The following is a 25,258-nucleotide window of genomic DNA, read 5'->3' as shown; positions in this document are numbered from 1 at the left end:
GAGGAAACATGCCGTGCTATTGTGCCCGTCCCTTTTGTTGTGGTTAAAAAGAGGGGGGAAATAAGATGCAATTTAGACACTTTTAAGAGGTGATCATTTATCCTGTTTTTTTCCTTCTTCTCTGCCAAAATCATAGTGAAATTGCTGCCTCAGGAAGACTGTAATTAAACTCAAAGTGGCTCTCCTCTGAGGAGCACACCAGGCTAAAATTAACAGAGCCCTATTAGCGTTGGGAAGCACAGCGTCATCATTGGTGAGCGCCTTTAGCAAAAGAAACATCCCAGCGATGTGACTTGCTGTGAGAAATCCTGACAAAAACACAAGAGCTCAAGCCGCTAATGGCTAGCTGTTTTAACACTAGTGTCAGAGATTTGATTGCTCTCACTGCTGTTAAGTAAAAGTCACTCCAAAGAAATCAAGTGTTAGCTACTCAAGGTCTAAATTAACTGTGCTACTTAAAATATATTCTACATCAATACAGACACATCTTTACCTCTCAAAAATTTTCCTGAGACATTATCTAGATCTATAAGCTCTATGGTTTAGAGTTCCTGTGGCTCAGTGGTAGAGCATCGCATTAGCAATGCAAAAGGCAGTGGGATCAATTCCCAGGGGACACACATACTGGTTAAAAGAAAAAAAAAATTTATAGCCTGAATATATTTATATAAAAAGCGTCTGCTTAAATGTTCATGGTAAACATCTAAAATGGAGGTTTAAAAAAAAAAAAAAAAAAAAAAAAATTATTTATCTTTTTTAAATGATCTATTTCGCCATTATAGAATGTCGAAGTGTATTAAAATTGAAGAATGTCTTCATAGCTGCACTCTGACTCTTGTGGCCTCCGGCAGGATCTGAGGGCAAACCTGCGCATGCTCCTGACACAAACCAAAAGCAGGCAGATGTTCGCTGCATTAGAGACTGTCGGCCTGTCATTTCACCTGTCTGCTTGGCACAGTGTCACATGTTTTTACATCTGTTCCTGTGGGGTGCGTGTCTATGAAGCCCAATGCCACGTGAAACAGAGACACCGCATGCTTCAATTCTTATGGTGAAGGTCAAACAACTTTACGTTTTTTGTGTGTGTGTGTGTGTGTGTGTGTGTGTGTGATAAAATATCTATTTTAAATTGTGACTAAAGAAATTTTATAGAGAAAAGAAAAGAAATATAAATATATTTTATTAAAATATTTGACAAATGAGACCAATTTGTTTTCTGCTTTCTGCCTTTTTAAATGTGTAGACTACTAGAGAGGTGTGTGGATATTAATTTCTCGCCGTAATTCTATGTCACTGTCTCCACCAAGAGGTAATTTCGCTAACAACAGCTGGTGGAAAAGCCAAAACACGTTTCCCGGTTTATAGCAGCCAACCTATCTGAGAAATAAGATCTTATTTCACGCATCATAATTGCAAAAAGTAAAGTTTGAGTGTCCAAATGTTACTTTGTTAAAAGTCAAATTATCCAACCAAAAACATACTATTATATTTATTAAAAAAAAAAAAAAAAACACACACATTCCTACTTTAACTTTTGAAACCAAAATCCGGAAACTGTCAAACAGACGATTTTATAGTTGTTTTTACAATAGTTGCTAGTAGTCAAATTGGATATAGATATTACCAATTAATAAAAAGCATAAAGCTTCAGTTCAAATAACGCGTTGTCATGACAATGAGAAATTTGAGGCCACTTCACACTGAAAAGGATTTCATTAAATGCATATATTTTTCAGTAAGAAACTCAAAAAATATATATGTATATATATATATATATATATATATATATATATATATATATATATATATATATATATATATATATATATATATACATATTTAAGATATGAAGATCTGAGAAATATGTAATTAATCAAAATTAAATTTAGTTAAATAAATCGTTTTATTATCCACTCGTTGTCTACTTAAGTGCTGGCGTACACTGATGAAGCACAAATACTTAAATACTTGAAATTCTTGATTAGATGCTATACTGCAGTTAAGTCAAAATACACATGGTACACATAAGAAATATTTCAATAAATAATTCCAACAGGCTTGACAGGTAGAAGATAACTTCTGTGGTAGCAACAGTCCTGCAAGAATCCTCTGATTTTAAAGACTGGAAACAACTCCACCTGCTGGCTACTTGGAATAATGTCCCAAAGTCATTATTGATAGCTACCGTTTCACCACAAAATAACGTTAAGCGGACTGGATAAGCATCCTATTCACAAACACAAGTTATTAAATGGCTAACGTGCTCCAGCAGTACTGATAAGAGACAACAGTTAACCGTTAACAGAAGAGACAGCAGTCAGTAAAAGATAGCTTTATTTAGTCTGGGGGCACATCTGTGTTACATCAACTTATTAGTTATAAAATACAAACCATCATTTCAAAATAAAAGCAACACAGCTTTGAAGTTGACTTTGTTTAACACACACTTGTCACCATTAATAAATACTCTGTTTATACAAGGACAACAACTGCTAACAAGAATGCCACAAAACTATATTTTAAACAATAGATTAAATTTTTTAAGAGTCAGAGGAAAAGCAGAGACAACAAACGCATGGTAACCACACGTGAGAAAGAAAAAAACCAGAAACGGCATATTAGGACAGCTGGATTAATGCTCCTCATTAAGCTAGCCATTATGTTTAACGTCAAACAGCAGTGTAATATAGCACCGTCTGAGATGTTGACCACTACCTAATACTGCAGGAATCAATAGAACGGTCCAAATGGATTGCTCTGTTTAAAGTGCTCCTCAATGGGGTACCCGTCTAAAGTAAGACAGCTCACTTCACATGTCTGATTGGTCACAAGAGCCACCTAAACTGGAACGGAGAGCTAATACTGTGAATGGGTCATTTATTTAGATTTTGACCCTTTACATGTACACAGATCCTCCGAGTTGCAGGTCCAATGAGGAACATGGGTTACGTGTTACAAACGCACACACACACACACACACACACACACAGAGTAAAGGGGATAACTATGAAGCTTTAAGATATAATATCTACAATTCTCTTACATAATCATTTTTTGTTCACTCTTTAGCAAACCATTTGTTTTTTAAGGAACACTTTAGGAATTAGTACACATTCAGTTCAGACGTGAACACACAAAAACTGTCACAGAACAGGCACTGATAGCTCGCCCTTCAGAGAGAACAGGAAGAGAACAAGGGCACAGACAGAGGAAGAGAAAAGTAAATACATAAAAAGTAGTAGAGACCAGTACAAAGAAGAGTAAAAGAGTTCAAAAAGAGAGTAAAAGACTTGCGGAGACACATGTGGAAATGTTTTGACTTTTCTCATTCTGTTCATTATCGATTTATACATATTCACTGTTGTGAATATGCTCATTTGGTCTTCTAAAATGAAATGTCTGACATCAACCAACAGTCAGGGTTTTGCTTCAAAACAACTGTCCGAACCGATCAGGCATCAGATTCACATTCAGAACAAGTACCACTGAAACGTCTCACACAAAATTACATTAGCACCCTTGCACAGGTACGTTCACATACACAATATCCTAACACATTAACTTGTCTACCATAAGAAAAATTATATATATATATTTTTCCCAAACTCACATATCTAATTTCAGTTATTCTGTTAACGTGAAAAGAAAAAGGTACAATTTCAAAAACTAGTTTATTGTCTGTCTTTGATCGCAGTATACTGCCAATGTATTCCTTGTCTAACACACTGTCAGATATTACAAAACAGTATATACTTTAGATTTTTATCTACTTTAGTTGTTTCAGTGCTTAATTTCTTTTTTAAATAAGAGTTAGTTTCTTTTTTAATCAAATAATTCTTGCCATGTTTAGTGGCATTTTTGTCTTTATAACAAAAATGTAAAAAAAAAGTGTGATGACCATACCAGCAGACTCATCTGAAGTCTTCTTCCAATCAAGCCATGGAATGTGTGTTAGAAAAAAAGTGTTACTTTTCACCCAAACTGTAGTTCATCATTTTGTAATATTGTTCCAATCCAAGGTGCTGAACTCCAAATGCATTACATGGTTGTGTGGTGTAACCAATACTTGTCCTCCCATTGAGAAACTGGCTCAGTTAACACTGTTAGGGTGTACCGAGAAGTATTTTAACAAAGCCTACTTTCATTCTGCATTGTTAATGAGCTTAAGACGATTCATGTCACTGGTGACGACGGAAGATGAGGATATGGTTTCCTTAAATGGAGAAGCACCAATTATATCCCATAAACTTTGGACTGGATAAGTCTTGGAGGGAAAAATGGTGCTGTCCTGCTGGTGGGCATCACCTGTCAATCAGTTTGAGTGACAGCAGAGAGGGAGATACAGCCCTGAAGATGATGCAGACCAACGTATTTCTGAGATGTGTTCATGCTAACCTGAGTAAACCAACTCCACACTTTGGTGATTTTGTCATGAACTAGGGCAAAGACTAATGAGTCTTCTGTTTTTGACATTAATTGCAGTTTTAGATTGATACTTTTTTTTTGTCTGCTCGAAAGAACATTTCTAGTCTGTGAACTACAAGAAGTTCTATGTTAAAGTCTTCTTAAATATTGCAGGAATGTTTTCTAAATTGTTGACAAGGAGTCATTTTATATCGCTGAGGAATTCACTTGAATTCCTTTTACATCCTTCATTCAGTATGTCTTGATAAGAACATTGCTTGTTCTGTCCTCAAATAAAATCTGGTCAATGCTGTGCTAAAACCAAGCACCCACTTCAATAAAGGACAAATGCCTCAACTAGCATCAGTTCATCTGAGACGCCACATCTGTCTATCTGTCTGTCCCACATTCGACCATTCATTCACCTATGAATAAATGTGCTCCCAATGACCGCGAGTCTCTAGGGCTCAGCTGCGACCATTGCCATGGCTACTGCCACGTCTGGAGGACAGGCCGTGAGGGGTGTAGTGACCGTCAGAGGTCAAGGTCAGGCCGGAGGCCTCACAGGCCAATGCCAGCTGCCTCAGCGTATCCAAAGCATCCATCTTAGCACTTCGTAGGAGATCGCACTGACCCTAAAAAAAGAGAGACATGATTTACATAAACTGGGTTTGTTGTAAAGATGCACATCAGTTAGTTCTGGAACATGAATTTGATTTGCTGTTTCAGACAGGCTCACAGTCTGTGCATTAGTGGTGGGAATTTTTCAATGACTCTTTATGCAGATTACACAATTAAACAAGTAGGTGGGGACAAATGATAAGTCTTTATGAGTGAATTCTGGAATTACTTTTAGATTTGTTTAAAAGCACCGATTGATTCAGGAATCTGTGACTGTCTTTGACTTACTGAATCACTCACTAAACCAAGAAACTACTCCATTTCATAAATCTTATTTTCATATATTTTTTTTTTTTTACCTCAAATTTGATGTAAAATGTTATAACTCAGTCTAAATATATATAGATCACTGCCCCTCACTGAGAAAAACTAATTCATTAAAAAGTATGTCCTTTTCAAAGGATATAGAAGATTTATCGACTAAAGCTCTAATACAGTGACTATTAATAGCCAAACAAGACTTTGAAGAGAGATTTTCATAGCTTTTATTGTAATGTCTTTTGTTTGTAGTCCCAAGTGTAAGGTAAATGCTTTTGCATGATCATTTTATGATTATAAACCATAAACTGTGTAAACATCAAATGGAACTGAAACAAATTTCCAACTAACTAAAACTGGCCAAACCCAGAGAAAGGACCTGCTGGTTTCAAAAGTCCACCGCGCACGCTGTATTTATAAGGTCAAATGACTTACATTTGGAAGATAGAATTTCAAAACAACAGAAGCCCTTCTCCCTCTCGTCTAAAACCAGAGTGAACACATTATCCAAAAATTCAAGGCTATTTGAGGGAAGGAAAGAGAAGGTCAGGCTATTTACCTTCAGCACAGTGATGTTCCAAGCAAAACTTTCCACAGCTTTACTCTGTTTACGGCCTTTCAGATTTTCCTTTTCTACCAACCTGGGCAGATCTTCATGAAACACCATTCCTAAGAGGACATAAAATAGCACACAAACACATGAATAACGTGTATCATTTTCTCTCTTTTTTTTCCCCCATCTTGAGATTTTCAAAATGCCATTTATGGTGCAAACCTGCTTCTGCAGGAACTGAGCTGCCAAATTATGGATGATATGTACCTATTCATCCTCTGGTTAGATATAGTGTTTCCAGCTTTTTTAAATTGGGAGCAAATAATATCTGTGAGGCTAGGAACAGATAGTGAAATTATTCTAGCGGGTGTTTTAAGCATTTACTTTCACAAACTTTTCTTTGTTTTCGTAAGATCCATTTATTAAGGTTTTACGGAAGAAACAATAACTGTATAACTGCAGTATTTTGGCAGGAACCATGGTAAAACCTTAAAGGGGTCATATGATGCTTTTTCAAGTTTTTCTTTCTCTTTGGAGTGTTACAAGCGGATTGTGCATAGATAAGATCCCTAAAGTTGCAAAGACTAAAGTCTCAAATCCAAATAGATATTCATCAAAGTTAAGACTCTGCCGTGCCGCACTAAAACGGCTCATTTAAACACGCCCCCAACATGTCTACATCACTATGTGGAAATATTTCCGTAATAGGTGTGTTTTCAGTAACCACGGTTAGTGTTGAAGCAGCCATGTCCGGGAGATGCTGTGTGTATAATCATGAAAATAGGCACTAAAACAAATCAAACATTCCAAAGCTACATTCTTTGAATACTGCATCAAATAACTAGATTACAAAGCTGCACTGCAGCTGATGGGGAATGTGTGTGTTGTGGATGACAGGATCTACTCTGCAAATTTGAGAATCTGTGAATTTTCTCTCAAGATTTTCACACATCCTCTGAGGCCTGACTGAAACATAATTCGGGTAGAAAGAAATTACAGAGAGGATTCATCCTCCACTTATCTTCTTCCCCACACCTCTACTCACCTTCCTTTTGCACTTGTGCGATTCTGTCATGCACTCCATCTGCATTTTCTATCAGCTGTTTGTTAGCAGAGATCATCTGAAGAAGGATGAAGACAGGTACTATATTATGCTCTGCTCATATATTTTAATAAGATTTCTTTTTTTTCAGAAAGAAATTAATACTTTGATTTAGTAAGGATGCATTGCATTGACTAAAATTGACAGTAAAGACATTTACAATGTTACACAAGATTGCAATTTAAAATGCATGCCATTCTTTTGAATTTCCCATTCATCATATAATCTACAAAAGACTGCTAAAAAGAATCTGGAAAAAAAAAACATTTAGTAGCATAACTGTCAACACGGAACCAAATCAGTGTATTATAATGATTTTTGAAGGATCATGTGACACTGAAGTCTAGATTAATGGCTGCTGAAAATTCAGCTTTGCCATTTCACGAATAAATTACATTAAAAAAAATAATTAATTAATAAATAAATAAATATAAATAAAAATAAAAAAAATAAAAAAAAATAATATATCGCAGTTTATTAATATGCTTAAAAACGTGAACCCAAAGGACTAATTTTCTCCAAAAATGCCCATAGTGATCTCACAAGTCTCCTCAAGGATGAGAAACTGCTTTTAATTTTGCATTAAATTTTTCTATGACTTATCCAAGCTAAATTATACATTATACATTAATTTTATAGCTCTATACTTTTAATGTATGTAAACTATTGTCTAATTTCTGACAAAAATCCTCAAACACATCTGAGAACTCTATTACTAACTTTAAGCACTGAAATTCTAAGCAGACCCTTGCTGCCCTCTCTCACAGTGAAGATATTTATATAATGTATCCTGCCAGTCAGTGCTGTCTGGCTCTCCAGGACTCAAACACACAACAGGACCCAGAGTCAGTAGTAGTATTTGCAGCAGTAAATGTTTTAGAAATTGCTTTGATTACATAAAGAGAAAGGTCTCTCTGGCTTATTTAGAAAAATGAAATCTGTACATTAGAGATGCCTCAGAAATTTAACAGCATAAAGTTGGCCTATTATGGTCTATGAAACTGAACCAACAACAGCCTGACAGAAAAACACATGTAAATGATGCATGACATTAAAATAGCCTACATAAACCATCTCTTACAGTGTCATAACCATTTAGTAGTTTACGAGTGGCGTCAGTCAAGGTGCCCAAAGGTTCCAGGCATGGGTAACCTTCCTTCAGAGTGAGTGTGGCACTTGGGGGCCCATCTGGATTCTGCAGCCTCGTGGCCAAGCTCTGGATGCTCTGCTTCAGTGTGGCCGTCGGGGGGAGCCCACACTGCTCTTTAAAAGCCACTGTGGCACTCTAAAGAAAGAGAAAACATGCACACAGGCACACACTTGGTTAACACAAATACTTGAGTAAACCCAAGAGACAGAGATAAAGGTAAGTAACAATTTGGTAAGCACAAAAAAAATGGAATGTTAATAAACAGAAAAAACATGAATTCAGCACTTTTCCAAAAGATTTTATATTTTTGAAAGATTAAGGCTCAAGAACTATTTCTTAAGCAGCACACCTGTTTTCAGCATTGATCATATTTTTGTGGAGATATTTCTGTGGAATACTTTTTTTTTTTTCAGAATTCTTTAAAAGATAAAAAAGTTCAAAAGAACAGCATTTATTTTTATTACATATAGTACTCTTTTGTAACATTAAACATTATATAATTTTGATCAATTTTATGTGACCTTGCTAAAATTCTTATAATATAAAAAAAAAAATGGACAAAAATTAGACACCAAACTTTTGAATAGTAGAGTAGTCAAAGTATACAACCACAACAGCAAGATCTCTAAAATACAAGACAGCTAATAGTATGAAAACTTGAAAAATGGTGACATTTATATTGTTTGACACTGCTTGTAATATGCAAAGCTACTATCATGAGGCAGAGGCAAAATAATGAATAATTTCCTTTATACAGACAGATAAACCTGTGCAATTAATCTGTTTTCTATGTCTGTATGACTGCTAAAAGCCCCAGCTTTAAGTCTAATCACATTTCAGCTTTTTATCATACATTTCCCTTCATTAAATTTTGGCAGATAGAGAGCTCGTTTCTATTTCCTACCTGGCAGAATCACACAGCCACAACCGTGATTAACAAAGCCATTTGGAGATGAATGTGTGTGTTCAGGAGGCTTCATGTTGGTGATTAGTCTGTATATCTGTTTATTCGCATGAGAAAGAAGTCCATAGGGTGTGTTGTGAATAAAGTGGAAAATGTTGTGTCGCTGATATATTATACAAGAAAAAGGAATGGAGATGAAAGGATAACGTCTATGTACAGTATAAAGTGGCTCCATAAAGAATCTAGACACTGAAAATGTATGAATGTCATTGCATTAGATAAGAAAGTATAAAACCAAAAGGCTTTTAAAGAAAGATAAGTATGACTTTGGGCTAAATATATCACAAACAAGTCTGTAATAGTCTGGTTAGCACAGCCGGAAATATATTTCAATCAGGACCACTTCCATCAAGTATATTTATGACAATTATAATTGCATACAGTTAGTGTTGGCGGTATGGTTATGTTCTGGGCAACACTCCACACGCCTGTCCATGCAGCCATGCTTGGACAGAGTGGGGAGAGCAGCAAGACAAACCCCCCTGGGTTACAGAACAGAACCATTATAAGCATATATAGAAACAATTCACAATTACATGAGTTGTAAACAAATTTGATAGAGAATGCTTCCAATGAAGAGACTGTAAAGAAAGAATTAAGTTAAATCGGATACAGGTTCAGTTGGTGGAGTTGGGGTAGGAGGAGGGAGTTAATTGCAAGCAGCGATGCAATGGAAGAGACGCTGAAGAATGGGAATTTAAATAGACCTATGGTGATAGGTGTCAAGACTGGATTGGTACACGTCAGTAACAGCTGACTGTCAGCTGATGCAAGCGTGACTAACATGACCTGACTGAACTAATGCGATGCTCGATACCTGTGGTGTGTGAGGCAACAGATTTATCATTTTACTAATAATCACTATACAAATTACAGTAATTGCGCAAAGGTAAGACTAAAGTAATGGTTCAATTAGTTTTGGGTCCAGTTGTGTGTTTACCTCAGAGATCAGCAGGTTTTGTAAACACAGTAATTATGGATGTCGAGTAACTCCTCTTCCTCAACACAACACACTGCAGTTGCATCGGATCCTGGCCCTGTCACCTGACCCCACAGATACTCTACCCTCCATCCTTCCTCTCCTTACATTCACCCATAAATCATACCTTGACTACACAGAGTCTAGGTCAGCAGAACTGTGGTGGTTTTGTTTGTTTGTTTTTATTTGTTTTTATTATTTATTTATTGCTTGGTTTAATTTCTTGAGCTTACTTGAAAATTCCGATCAACACATCGTAATGCTAGAAATGTGTGTGCTTGCATAATTTAGATAAGTTAAACCCCAGAAATGGCAAGTGAACTGAGCTTTGCTTTCACAATGATTGGCCATACTCCATTGAGGAGGTGTCTGGTTTTTACATGTTCAGAACTGAGACTTGCAATTTCATGTCAGCTGATTTTTAAAGGGACAAGCCACTATTTTTGAAAATAGGCTCATTTTCCAACTCCCCTAGAGTTAAACAGTTGAGTTTTACCTTTGTCAATCCATTCAGCCAATCTCCGGGTCTGGCGGTAGTACTTTTAGCTAAGCTTAGCATAGATCATTGAATCTGATTAGACCGTTAGCATCTCACTCAAAAATGACTAAAGAGTTTCTAAATTTTTTGCATTTAAATCTTGACTCTTCTGTAGTTAGGTTGTGTACCAAGACTGACGGAAAATGAAAAGTTGCGATTTTCTAGGCTGATATGGCTAGGAACTATACTGTTATTCTGGCGTAATAATCAATGAACTTTGCTGCCTGTAAATATTAGCACGTGAAAATAGTCCCCAGCTAGGTAACTTCCAATAAGCCTGTTTTCAGGCGCTGCCTAATATCATTGCGCCTGCTGCACCAATGGTCTTTTCAGCCTTTTTATCTTGGTCTTTTGAGCAGGGTGTGGCTGGCAAGTAGTGAAGAAGTCAAATTGCTAGTATTACTGTTGTCTGAACAAGCACCACCTCCCTTACCAGTGCATCCTCTCGCAGGTCTGTAGCTTCTCGCAGAGGTCCGCTGGCTGGGCGGAAAGCATCATCCAGCACTTTGATTCCCGTGTTACGCAGAGTGACGTACTCCCGTCCACGCCGCACTCCTCTCCTGACGGACAGACCCCGTCTCTGGGCCTTTCCCCCACCTCTGCGGTTAGTGATGGCGATGTGTACAAACAGGCTGGCATGGGGCAAAGGGTCTCCAGCAAGGCCCAGCAGGGGCACATTGCGGTAACCAGGCTGTAGACACTCAAAAGCGATGGTGTACTGGCCAATGAAGTCATCACCTATATAATCATCATCCAGAACTACGAAACGCAGCAGGGCTAGTTCAGGCATGTTCACCTGAAAGAAGAAAACAAACATTAAATCTATTTTTTGGCTTCTTCAGGTGTGCAACATTCTACAGGTGCAGCTTTAAGTGTGTAAACAGACACTTGACACATGAGCAGACATTCTGAAATCTGAAGCATGCAAAATTTTGTGCCAAGCACTAAAACAACGTACCACTGTAACTGCAGAATATGGTAACTAAAAGATAAATTTACATAAAGTGCATTTCCACGGTCTCATCTACTAAAATATGGAAATAGTTTGCATGCACATACAATCACCTGAACATCTGGCTATGTAGGACAAACATACACATTAATAAGCAAGGACACAAGTCAACAAAATCATGCATCTTGCACAACATGAATAACTGAGGGATTGTTACAGGTTGAAACAACTTACAAAAATGACTGTGTAGCTGTTGTTAGAGGTTCACATAACTAACGCACTCACATAGTAAAAGATACATTGAAAATAACAGGAAGTCTGTATTTGTAATGTGTAAAACGCGACATTAAGTTATTAAAATTTTATCAAACGTCATGATTTTCTGTAAAGCTGCTTTGAAACAATGCAAATTGTGAAAAGTTCTACACAAATAATTATAATTTAACGTGACATTGAGACGCAGGAAAAGATGCAAAAGCATTCTATCGGATCCCTCCAGGGGATGTGCATTTGTTCCTCTGTATGTGTGTGTGTGTGTGTGTTTGTTAGTTAGTGGGACTCTGATAGGTGTACCCCTCCCATGACTTATAATTGCATGATGTCCTTGAGCTCCAAGCAACAAGAGACAAACAAATGCAAACAACAAGATGCACAATTCCCCAGGACAGAATGTGTGTGCGTGAGAGACATATTTGTGATTTCACTGGATCCTTCTCAAAACCTCCCCTTCAAATAAACATATGACACAGTCTTTGATTTAAATAATTGTCTACTTGCAGTACAATATGTGTATGATGTGGAAACCAATCCAAAAGCCACATATCTACCTTAATACAAAACATGGAAGTACAGTGTGTCTGGAGATTCATATTGGAAGATTATTGTTGTTTCTAGCTTTGACAGGAGTTGTTAACATTGTCAAAAAAGGGACAACAAGCAAACAGAAGCAGAGAAACGTCATGATGGTACTTACTGTTTTTTTAAGAAACTTATGGATAATAGCACTACTAATGGATTCTGGTTCAATACATGACAATAGCGTGTTTCTTGAGAGCTTACACACTCTGCTTTTTGACAGAAACTAGTATTCTTGACAAAATATATTTTTTTTTTTTAGCTAGCAAGACAATTTCCTCAAACACACACTAATTCCGCATTTCCACCGATGCCTAAAGTACCTTGAATATTAGGCAAATAGTCTGACACCTGCGCGCGTTTCTCAAAACAAAAGTATTTTTGGCCTTGCGTCCTCAGTAGTTAAGACTCTGCGAGTTCGACTCGGGAGTGTGAGCTCCCGCGGACAGGACGACGCAAGTCCGATAATTCTGCAAACAGCAGCGTACTTGATACTGCAGTTTTCCTCACTGTATATCTACAATAAGACGAAATATATCAAATACCACTGCCTATTGTAATTTTCATTTAAACATATTAATAGCTGCAGAAGTGTAGTTCAGGGAAATGTGTAGGCCTATATATTCTACATAATAAAATTAAATATTATAGTAATATTATAGCAACTACTTTTTATTTTCATTTTATAGATAAATTGAATAAAGACCAAAGATTTAACTGTTAGATTTACCCAAAATTAATTATATTTTATGTTTAACCACAAAACAGACACTAGAGCCAACGGCAAATGTCAGAAGGACTAGCCGAGCTGAGACTGCTCTAGTCAGATAGCTACATGAGCACTGAGCTCCCGCGGATCGCATTGAACGGATCGTCTCCGAAATCGCCAAAACATTTAAAATGGGCGCTATCTTTATAAATAAACCACAGATTTTAGTTTTAACTACATTCTCGCCCCCAAAAGTTCAGGACCTTTGAAAAAGTGCTACCTCGCGAGCAGGGACTTTCTGAGGGGCATTTTTTTTACCTGGAACTTCATTTTAGATCCTGGTTCCTGTGGTGGAAACACAACGAGTACCAGCCCAAAGTCCCTAGTTCCTGTGTAAAGTTCCAGTGGTAACACATCGAGTCCCAACCCAAATTCCCTAGTTCCTGGGTAAAGTTCCAGTAGTGGAAACGTGGCTTAACTCTCCTCAGATGAACGTTGTTAAAAAATTCGGTGATTGGTTTCAGCAGTCTTGCTCTACACCTAGAGTGCTGCATGTTTGTGTCCACTTCATTGCACTGGAAATCACAGGTAAAACAACCCCTCTCCTGCACAAAGAAACTACCTTCCTCTGCACCTCGTTATTAAAGCAGTTTAAATGTGGCATGCAGCTGTAATTAGGCCCTGCTAAAAGAAAGGTCACATCATTGAAACAAATATGCTGGAAGAAACTAGCACCCACTTAAAGTGCAGTGTAATGAGTTATCTTGACTGTACATTTAAACAATCCAGGGCAAGAGCATTAGTGTTAGCAGGCCATTACGTTTGGATGTAGATCTTCCCTAATTACAAATCTAAGAAGAGTTGTGTTAAGTTGCACACACTTGCGTCATCCCAGTGCATCCATGAGGACAGACTGCAGCCATTAACCTAATTTTGGTTTGTGAATCACAGGTCAGTACATTCACGTTATTTATGTATGTGACATTTCTGCCATAGTTGGCAGCTCAGATTAATGCATACTAAGAAATGAAAGCAAATGGAGCAACCAGTGACAGCTCACCTTTCATAAACTCGCTGTATTCGATCAAGATATGTTCATGTCTAACTACATGGAGACGAAAACTGCATGCCTCCAAAACAGCATTCAAAATAAAACTCAGATTCTGTCTAAGATAAGCATTAACAGCAGAAATAGCTTTCAGCCATGTTGTTGTCCTCTGAAATCGGTGTATGCTTAGCCCAGGCAGTGCCAATTTGTTACAGAAACACAAGCCTGTCAGTGGTGTTTGTCACCAAACGGTGGCAAAATATAACATGTTAACATATGTTAGTTTTTCACCTTGCTAAGGGAGATCAATGAGTATGTGTGTTAGGATATATGATAGGCCATATCTGAGCTCTGTTGGAACTGTGTTAATATTGAATGCAGCAGGTAATCAGTGTAAGTTGGCTCAGTTGCTGCTTCATGGAGTGCAGCATTCTGATTAAGACACATGAGAATGGACACTGCCCTCAAGACTGATACACACAAGAGAAGCTTAAAATAACCTTACACGTCACTGACCACACCACAGAACACCGGGTCAAAAACCCACAGGCAAGGTGTCATGTAAAACGTCTAATGGCTCAGTGCTTAATCTCTAATCTTTTTCTTTCAGATGTACTGCTGATCATTTGTTTTAAGTGTGTACATTCATTGTTCATTCATTTTACCATGGTAGAAGGGTAGAGGACAATCACAACCTGTTTGAAAGTTCACTGCAACTGCCACTAGGGGGCAAATGCAAAAACCCTATGCAAATGTCAGTGATAGTAGAAAGGTCAGCTTTAGCTTCAATAAAGTCTTCCAGCATCACATATGAAATAAATTAGATTTATATTCATATGGCAGTCTCACACTCACCTGGAACTCAAACGTCTCGTCAAACAGTGGGTCATCCTGGTTCTGGGCAGCAGTGCGAGTTCTCTGCTCTGTGCAGTCTGCAGGAACTCCGTGCAGCTCCAGCACCACATATGGGTCAATGACCTCACCTTTGGCACCAGAGCCTTGTGGCTTGGGTAGACTATGGGCACTAATGACCTTCACCCTGAGTGTTTGTGGTGGTACACCAGGCACGCAGCCTTGTGACTGGGCACTAAAGTAGGAAACCTCCTCTCGCATTACTGCTGGACGAAGAACATACCCACACCCACCATTCTGCATAAAACGGCCACGGGTCAGGTCTAGCATTGCACCTGGCGTCTGCTGGTTGAGTGCCACCAGTTGCACACCTCCTTTCCAGTAGCCTTGTGGGTTTGGGTTGCTAGAGTCTAGTCTTACAGAGCTGGGCCGCACACGAGTTAGACTGCGCTTTGTAAAGTTCACCAGCTCCTCTGGGCTCTCACTGGCCAGCCGCCCTGCCTCTCCTTCCCCAAGAGAGCACAGGGTCCAGTAAGGGGGGTCAAGGGTCATAGGTGTACCTGGTGAAGATGGAGTGGAGGGGGGAGAATGCTGCTGGGATGCCTGTGCACTCATCCGGTGAGCATAAAAGTTCCGACTTCCAGTACGAGCGACTGCGATGAGATCAGACAACTCACGCCGCAAACGGAGGCGTCTTGGCTGTGGGGGTGGGGGAACAACAATGACCAACCCCAGTTCCTCTTCCCCAGGGATAGTCATTTTTCTGCCAGCCAGAGGACCACCACCACCAATCTCCTCATCCTCCTCAGATACCTCTCCTTCAGAACCTTCCTCTTCTGGGGGCAGCTTCTTTCCGACAAGAAGCACCTTTCCCTTCAGCTGCTCCGGAGAGGGTAAAATGGTTGCACGACCTCCGAGACTGACATGCAGAGATTCAGGGGTATGAAGCTTGGGTCCAAAAACCTTTTTTAGGTGTTGTGCAAGAGTACGTTGCTGGGAAGGTGAGCAACGCTGGCATAAATACAGCAGCAGAGGATACTGGGAGGTGAGAAAAGCATACTTGTTGACTACTTCCAGGGCACTACGCAGAGTAACAGAACCATGATGGTGATGATGATGGTGGTGATGATGATGCTTTCCATCTGTACCATGGTCTACACCCAAAAGTGGCTCCCCTTCTGGCCCATCGGTAACCCCTAGCTCCAGACACCGACAGCCAACCTGCAGGGCTCGAATGAGACCCCCAAGATCAGCCCGGCCATGCACTTGGTCATCCAGCAGGTAGGAACGGTAGGAGGCACTAATGAAATAATGAGATAGGGGCATCTTCATGTCCTGGCACACATTCTGGTGCTCAGGGTCTAACAACTGGCACTCGGCTGACTGTAGGTAGCGGGTTAATCCATCCAAGCCCAGTAGACCTCGCTCACGCCCAGCTGCAGAGGGCTCAAAGCGACTAAGAAGCTCCAAGCAGCCCTCAGTGGTGGCCAATGAGAGACCTTGCTCAGTCTCCAGGAAAAGACGCAGGTCCTGGGCATCAAGACACTCTCGGTCTTTAGATAGTTGCACTAGCAAGAAATAGACATCAGGTCGTGTACACAACTCGCAGTAGGCTTCCTGGAATTCTTCCAGTGTAACATGAGAGGTTAGCTTCTCTTTGCTCCGCTGAATCTCCTTAAAACGCAATCGCACCTGATAAATAAAAAAAGACAGTTATATTAATGTTTTTTTAAGCACACCTACTTGTGTTGTCAGCACATTGTATTGACAACACTGAGATAGAAACCCAAAAATTGTCATACTTTAAGTATGATTAGAAGATCATTAAACCACACACTATTACCATTGTGCTAATGAACTTGTTCCTGGGGAATGCCTTGCTTTAGATATTAAAGTATCTACTAAATGATAAACAAAAGAACATAAGGACTATTGTCAGGTGATGGATGGTTACTGAGTTCAAGCAGTCTACTATAATTATTATCTGCTTATAATTCAAGCATCATTTTTTGGGGGGGGGGCTGGGGGTTTGTTTCCGGAATAAGAAATGCTGAGGTGTGGATTTTCTTCCTTGAAAATAACTTCCTTGAAAATAACTTTGAAACTTAATGGTGACATTGGATACAAAATGTAATTTTTTTTTGGTGTTTGCATATAAATGTCTAAGCAGTGTGTGGACCCTAACACCCTACAATGATAAAAGTCCATACACTCCTATTTTGTGAAGTGACATTCAGCCAAGTATGGTGACCCATACTCAGAATTTGTGCTCTGCATTTAACCCATCCGAAATGGACACACACAGAGCAGTGAACACACACACACACACACACACACACACTGTGAGCACACACCCGGAGCAGTGGGCAGCCATTTATGCTGCGGCGCCCGGGGAGCAGTTGGGGGTTCGATGCCTTGCTCAAGGGCACCTAAGTCGTGGTATTGAAGGTGGAGAGAGAGCTGTACATGCACTACCCCCACCCACAATTCCGTCCGGCCCGAGACTAGAACCCACAACCCTTCGATTGGGAGTCCAACCCTCTAACCATTAGGCCACGACTTCCCCCCATGAACCAGCTCTCCCCGTCGGGGAATCGAACCCCGGTCTTCCGCGTGACAGGCGGAGATACTGTCCACTATACTAACAAGGAGCGTTAATCCCCAAAAATGTAATCCCCAAAAACCTAAACAATCTCAATTAATCAAGCCGTTTTGTTTTTCTTCTGGAAAGTGGGCATCCAACGTCCCCTTTAATGAGCAATCACAGTACAAAACTGTTACAGACCAGAGGCAAATTAAAAAAGCAGCTAGTGGCAGATAGTGATTTGAGTGATTCTTGAGAGACAAAATGTCACAAGTCATACAAATTCAGGGACAGCAGATTTTCACAGGTCCTAGATGGTGTCCCCCATTTTTCTAATTTGGATACAGCCAGGAGCAAACGGAGTCATGTCTCCTCAATTCTTGCCTTTTTTGCCTTTACTTGTCTTTCTAGACACATGAAGCAGATGCCTCACACTTGCTGTCACAAAGACTTGGAAACTTGGCCTTGTGGCTTCTGTCTTTCCTCCTAATGTCCCCAGCTGTCCAGTCCACACACAGACACGCATGCATGAAACTACTGTCACATCTGCCAAATTGAAAAACCAACAATTGCCGTGCACCTCAGCAAGGCTGGCTAACAAGTCAAGCTAAGTAATGATTCAGAGAGGTCAGCTCTGGAACAACAATTATATTGCCTGTTCACATTTCTGGCTCTAGTAGTATGATTCTTGTTTTATTTGTCCTACATAAAAACTGTTACAGTATATGCATTTCTGATTGCTTTCAATTTGGGGAGTCAAGCATTCAGTACTGTTTGGCATTTTCTGAACCCATTTGGTCATTACATTTATTTTGTGGTTTAAATTGAATTATAAGAGAATGTCTTACCTTTGCTTCCTTTATGCCTGGGCAGAGTTTACAGATGGTGGCTACTGCCGTATCTTCAGACACAATTCCGTGTCCATCTTCATCAACCAATGAAAACTCTGCCGCCAACCAGTTCCACCTCATTGTGCTCCCAATACTGCCGTCTCCCATCCCTCCATCCCCTCCACTCCCTCCACCAACTGCACCAGGGTGAGACAACAGGTACCGCAACCCTGTCACCCAGATGTTGGCCACATCGGCAGAGAGTGCAACCAGGTCTAAGGACTGATACTCGTCACCGTGAAAGATGGAGAAGGCTGCTTCTTCAGCGAGGTGATCAGATGGGCCATTGTGGAGAAAAGTCTCTGTGCTTTTCCCTGTGCGGACCTCACGGATGGCAGAGATGTCAAGTCGAGCCCGGTCACCATCTTTCTTGGAGGGTTCCCAACGGAGGCAGGCCAGCTCAGAGTCCAGAGTGTAGAATCTTGAGTAGATGCGAGAGTTGGGTCGCACTTTCTTTAGCTCACAACCACCCTGCATGAAGGCAAGGCAATCTGCAGCACTGCTCACCTTCTTTTCTGATGGCATACTGCTAAAAGAAACCGTTTTCTTTCTTCCACCACTGATCTTGGCCACTGAAGGGTCCTTGAAAAAAAAAAAAGGAAAACAAATTGAAACAATGTGAACCACAAAAGAAGAAAACGTCTATGTCATTCTACATAGTGCTGTTCTAGTAAAGCATCTTAGCAACAAAGCAAGATGGAAACGGTCTCATTCATCACAAAAGGTGCTTTGTGTCTGTCGGTTTAAGACAAAACATAAGGCATGTTTCAGCCTGAAATAACTTTATGCACATAACAATGGAGGCACATTTTGGAGATTAATGAAGCTTCATGTCATTCAAGGCAAATGAACTATGGTGTCCTTCCTCTGGCCTATTCAGAATAAACCAACTGCATCCTATATTACATCACAGGCCAGCAGCAGCACTGGACCATGTATTACCATTGTCAGAGCTGCTAAAATGTCCCCGTTTTTCCCTCTGTTCTTCTATTCTGTTCTTAATTCTGTATTTGTAATTTTAAATAGTTGCTGGTTTTAAAATGTGTGCTTGCAGCACTGTCCTATATATATCCTAATACCTCAAAATTAAGCCACAAAAAAGCCTCATAAAAGAAACACATTATGTCATTGCAGTAGTTAGAATGTGTAATCTGGGATTTCCACCCCAAGCCATTTGGCACTAATCAGACTGGCTCTCATAACAAATACGCAGGGAGTATCCACGCAGAAGCTAATGAACTTCAGACAAATATCAAAAATGGGCTTTATATAATCAAGACATGAATAATCCCATTGGAAAGTCTTCAGTTTCTCTGCAGGTGTCATAACTATTCCTTTTTAAATCATACACACCTAAAAGATAATAAAATAGGCAGAAAAAAAAATCTAAAGATTCCACCATATCTGTCTAGGGACCAGAATATCATATATAAACCTGGGTGGTGAGCTCTTGTGGCCAGCAAGGAACTAGCAACCACTACCAGCATCCTATACCAACTAGCAACACTTCTGAATTCACCCAGAAAACATCCGCAACACCCTGGCAACAACCCACAACACGTCAGCATCTTGTCAGCGAGTTGATTACACTGGGAAGAACCACGGTCTCATTTAGAACCCCAATTTAATATGGGTAAACTTTCAGTATTGATTTTGCACAGTTGTTTTACCTGTATTTGGAAATACAAGGTGCAATGTGTTGTGCTTCAGGTTTGAAGGAAATGTTTATAAAATGTAATTTTATGTCAAGACATTGTTTGTTTGTTTGTTTTTACAGCTTCGTTATTATCAAAATTCACTTCTTTTTGAGTCAAGAAAGAATCAAGCACAAATTCTGGAGTCCTTCGGCTGAGCAAAACCCATTGACATTCAGACCAGAGCAGCAGTGTATGAGGTCAGGTCAGAGAGTACAGTGTGCAGCCACTGAGCACTCGGACATGTTCATTTGTCTTCGTTTGTCTTGTTTCTATACAGCTGGCAGACTTCATTCCTCAAAGCGGTTGTGTTTCTGGATCAGAACCTGCATGACGAAACAACAGCCTGCCGCTGTGAATCCAGGTCAGCAGGTGTTTGCGCAGACTGTGTGATAGCGGAGCAATCAGGGTGAGAGAACAGTGTGTAGTTTAGCAGGAATGACCATGCAAGGTTAAAATGCAACTTAAGTGGTTAGACACCCGAGGTCACCAGGAGAGAGGGTAAAAAGAAAACCTGTCCATCCATCTAAGCCAACTACCAATTAGGGTTCTCCAGAAAACAATGGTGACAAGTCTGCAAAGCTTTTAATGTATTGTTCTAGTCTAAAAGTGCATCTATCAGACTTAATCCCACTAAGTCCACTTCATTTTGCTTTGTTTTATTTTTTACTGATTTGTTTTTTGTGTTTTTTGAACAAAGAATGGAGGGTCTACAAGTGGGGTAAGGAAAAGATTGTAAAGGCGGGCGTACACGGTGCGATTTTTGCTGTCGTACAAGTTCGCATGCGATTTTTTTCAATCGTGTGGAAATCTCGTATTCTCGTATGGTCACGGCTCGTATCATTTGCGATGAATTATGAGCCGAGCAGAGTGGCTTACGAGCACTTCCCGACCTCCCGATCATTTTTAAACATGTCTAAAAAGTTTGTGAGCTATCGGTTTGAATTCGTGCCATTTGTGCGGTTGAACGAGCCGATTTGTTGATTTATCTGAAGTTGACCAATCACGAACTAGGAAAACCACAGAAGAAGAAAGATGAAGACGGCAGCTGAAGTCTGACAGGAACAGCGAGCGCTGTATGATGTTTCTAGCAACGTATTCCAATGCCTTTTTAGTTCTCTCTCGCTCTCTCGCTCACACACGCATTTGTAGTTTACAGGGACTCTCCATAGACATAACGGTATTCTACTGTATATCCCCATACACTACTTCTATCCATCACGAAAAATGCATGTTTAAAATTTCTATTAAATACCATATAGTATTTTTTAAAGCCATTTGGTTTACGAGAGCACAGTAATTGTCCTCATAAACCATGTTTACATTTTAATACCCATTTCAGATATTTATAAACCATATAGGCCTACAAGAACACACACACAGGGTAACCAAACGTCCCGGTTTCCTATTGCTGAAAAATAACCTGTACGTGTAGGAAACAGTCAAGGCTCGTATCAATATTTTATTTGCAGTTATGAGAGAGGGAGAGCAGTTATATTAGGCGCGTTCCACTTGAGGCACCGCTGCACGCACAGAATGATCACCTGTATGACATCAAAGTACCGCGAGAGCGATTCGAATGCATTGGGTATGTGTGCTCTCATATCGCTCTCGCGGTAATGTCATACAGTGATCCTTCTGTGCGTGCAGCGCTGCTTCAAGTCGAGCGCTTCTATCAACTTCTTGCGATTGCTTCTGGAATTCGCAGGTTGTAAAATCGTGTCGTATATCATGTCGTCCATACGATTTTCAGATAAACTCACTCGTGCCGTGTGCGTTGACATACGATCTTCCGACCATCCGAATTCGCACTGTGTACGCACGCCTTAAGAGACTATTAGCTGAGGAATACGAAAAAAGGGCGAGAAAACATAGCAAAGAAAAACTAAGAATAATTGAGATTGAGGGAGAAGTGCAACAAAACACACACATACACACTGCTGGAAAACCTAGAAGGTAGGTAAAACGCACAGCTTTCCTCCACAATATAAAATTACACAGACATTATAAGCAATTTCCCACCATAGGTCTGAGAGGGATAACAGAAGTATTAAACACAGCAAGTGGGGAGCTGGAAGATGAAGTGCGGTTAAATTTAGATGTGCTCCCATCTCCACTTAATCAAGGGAAAGAGGAGGAGAATGAAAGGGGAGCACAAGCACTAGAGAGAAGGAGATAATAATTGGAGGTTGGATGGATGGAGGAAACTGAGGACAGAGGAGAAAATGTGGAGTGACGAGGGGGAAAAAAAGTAAGAACTAAAATGTGCCAATATGGGTACTGGTGATGGTTCAGACTGAGGAAATAACCCTTGATATATTGCTAATAGACCTGACTGGTTTTAATAACAGTTGAGCCCCTGCCCTTTAAAAACCCCTCGATGACATCAGCCTTTTCTACTGTACTACTGAGTCCTCAATGAACCTTTCCAAAGCTGCCTGAGGCTAGACTTTCACACAGAACAGTGTTTACTACGGTCATCTGCTTAAAGCTAACAACAAACACTGTGGACTGAAAGGAAGACAACAGAGCAAATTCACAAATTGAAGGCTGTGCAAGAATATTTTATATTGACAAACGCAGGATGAGCAACAATTAGTCAACTAGTAGCGAGGTCTAGATTTTTCTGTTTACACTACCATTCAAAAGTTAAGAAATTAATACTTTTATTTAACAAAGATGCATTCAATTAATTTAAAGTGAAAGTAAAGACTATTAGAATGCTTTCGTTTTAAAATAGATTGTTTTTGCAAACTTTATATTTCTCAAAGAGACCTGAAAAATGATTGCAATTTCCACAAAAACACTGATAGTAAGAGACGTTTCTTGAACACCAAACCATAATTTCTGAAGGGTCATGTGAAATTCAGCTTTGACATAAGAGGAATAAATTAAATTAAATTTTTTTGTTAAAATACAAATGAGTTTTACATAGTTAAATAATCACAATACTACTGTTTTATATGGAAGAATATTCAGGACTTTTTTCAAAAGCAATTGCAAATTGTATTTTCAAATGCGTTTTCCACATGTGGGTGCATAAATTGTGACATAATCCAAATGCAAATGCAAATGCAAATTTTAAATTAACGTTTTCATTTGCTCTTTTACAAAAGCACAGTGACTGCCACATTTCAAATGAAAAAAGTTTTGTATTGGAGCCTGTCTTATTTAAATATCAATACTACCACATTTTCACTCTCTCTGCGTCGTGCATGTAACCTGCCAAAACTCAAATGGAATCGCAATTTCTTTTGCATTTGAATTTCCGATGTCTACATGGAAAGCTGTCAATCAATGTCAGAGGCGGGACTACACTAGGGGGCATGTTTGTATTTGAAGATGTATTGAAAGTTGTATTGGAAAAAAACAGTGCCAATCTATATTTATTTACTCATTTTGCACCTTATTTTATATTATTTCATATTTTAACAGTTTTAATCAGTTATGGAGCAAGCGTCCTGTGGCATAAAAAGCGTTGCGTAAGTCTCAAGATTTCTCTGTGAAAGGTCACCAATGCACGCACATGAATATTAATATGAATTCACCTTGGCTGTGGCATGTTCTGTGACAGCTGTGTCTAGATCGTTGGTGTAAAGTGAAGTCTCATCTAGAACAGACAGCTACGAGTAGCATCATTTACTGTTTTGTCACATATATCAATTGCAGCATAAACAGACTGAAATATCTTGATTCAGGTAATTTATTATAAGATAGGAATAAGATATAGGGGGCAAATAGGTAAATATGTGTAGATTTGAATGGTCTTTTCATTTATGTGCAAACACGCCCCCTAGTATAGTCCCGCCTCTCACATTGATTGAAAGCTTTCCATATAGACGTTGGAAATTCAAATGCAAACGTAATTGTGATTCCATTTGAGTTTTGGCAGGTTACATGCACGACGCAGAGAGAGTGAAAATGCAGATGTGGTAATTAATATTGCTATTTAAATATGACAGGCTCATAACTCTGAAGACATGGAAAAATCAGTTGCAAATGGACTTTGCTTTTTCATTTGAAATGTGGCAATGACTGTGCGTTCGCGAAAGAGCAAATGCAAACGTTAATGCAAGATTTGCATTTGCATTTGACTTGTCACCCTTTATGCACCAACATGTGGAAAACGCAATTGTAAAATACAATTTGCAATTGCTTTTGAAAAAAAGTCCTTTTATTCTTCCATAGTGTATAGTGATATTTTGCTTTAATTAGCATGTTATCAGTTGCTATTTTACAAAGTAAAAGCTTCCTGAAAATGATGTACATTCACATTCATCCTCTTTAAAACCAAACACACTCAGAGAGACGTCTTTGGCTGTCAATGAAAAAAAGTTTTAGTAGGCTAAACAAACTGTTCAATTAAAATAGGCAAGTTAAAGGAGGCTGCAAATGCAGTATTTATGTGAAAAGAGTTGTAAGCATTGAGCAATACTGGGAAATTAACAGTATTAGTGTAAAATAACTGATAATGAAATACATTTTCTTGAAAAAAAAAAGAAAGAAACCCAAGCCATCCTTCACTGCAGAAACTAAAACTGCCATTATGATGATGCTCTCCATAACAGTATGAAAGGGTGGAATGATTAAAGAGATAAATTCTGTGATAATTTCTCCACCCTCCTCTCATTCCAAACATCTATGAATATAGTTATTATTTATTTATTAAAATATTATATTTTGCACTGATGCACTGATACCACTTTTTCCAGAATGAGTCCGATACCAATACTTTTATTTTTGGTAGGCTACTTCCTGATACAGATACCTGTATCTTCATAGCATTTGTAGTTTTTAAAATGCTGGGCACAGAACTAAAAATAGGAATCATTTTAGCTGGCTTCAAACATATTTCCTTAGGTTATTTTCACACTTAATTATGCTGGTTAAAATGCATTGTACAAACTTTTGTTACTTTCACTGTTCATATTCATCTTTAATTTTAATAGTACATTAGAGCTGCTACATTGCAGAGGCTCAGTACTGTAATCACAAGACGTTTTCCTGTAATAATTCAGGGAACCACTCGTTATACATAAATCTTG

General features: G+C 39.2%; 1 protein-coding gene across 1 annotated transcript in view; it reads right to left on the bottom strand.

Moving 5' to 3' along the window:
• Positions 1-2,317: 2,317 nt before the first annotated feature.
• The window catches only part of plcl1 (phospholipase C like 1), a 56,998-nt gene continuing 34,057 nt past the window's right edge, over positions 2,318-25,258 (bottom strand). Inside the window, exons 2-8 of the mRNA XM_052606280.1 lie at positions 18,478-19,101; positions 15,049-16,737; positions 11,063-11,425; positions 8,080-8,283; positions 6,942-7,017; positions 5,903-6,012; positions 2,318-5,039 (exon numbers count right to left, since the gene is read on the bottom strand). Coding sequence (XP_052462240.1) covers positions 4,872-5,039; positions 5,903-6,012; positions 6,942-7,017; positions 8,080-8,283; positions 11,063-11,425; positions 15,049-16,737; positions 18,478-19,101 — 3,234 coding nt within the window. The 3' untranslated portion in view covers positions 2,318-4,871. The remainder of the gene's footprint in view (positions 5,040-5,902; positions 6,013-6,941; positions 7,018-8,079; positions 8,284-11,062; positions 11,426-15,048; positions 16,738-18,477; positions 19,102-25,258) is intronic.

The sequence above is a fragment of the Carassius gibelio genome, chromosome A9 (assembly GCF_023724105.1).
Source record: "Carassius gibelio isolate Cgi1373 ecotype wild population from Czech Republic chromosome A9, carGib1.2-hapl.c, whole genome shotgun sequence".
NCBI lineage: Eukaryota > Metazoa > Chordata > Actinopteri > Cypriniformes > Cyprinidae > Carassius > Carassius gibelio.
Note: the sequence above shows the minus strand (reverse complement) of the source record. Positions and strands in the feature narration are given on the sequence as shown.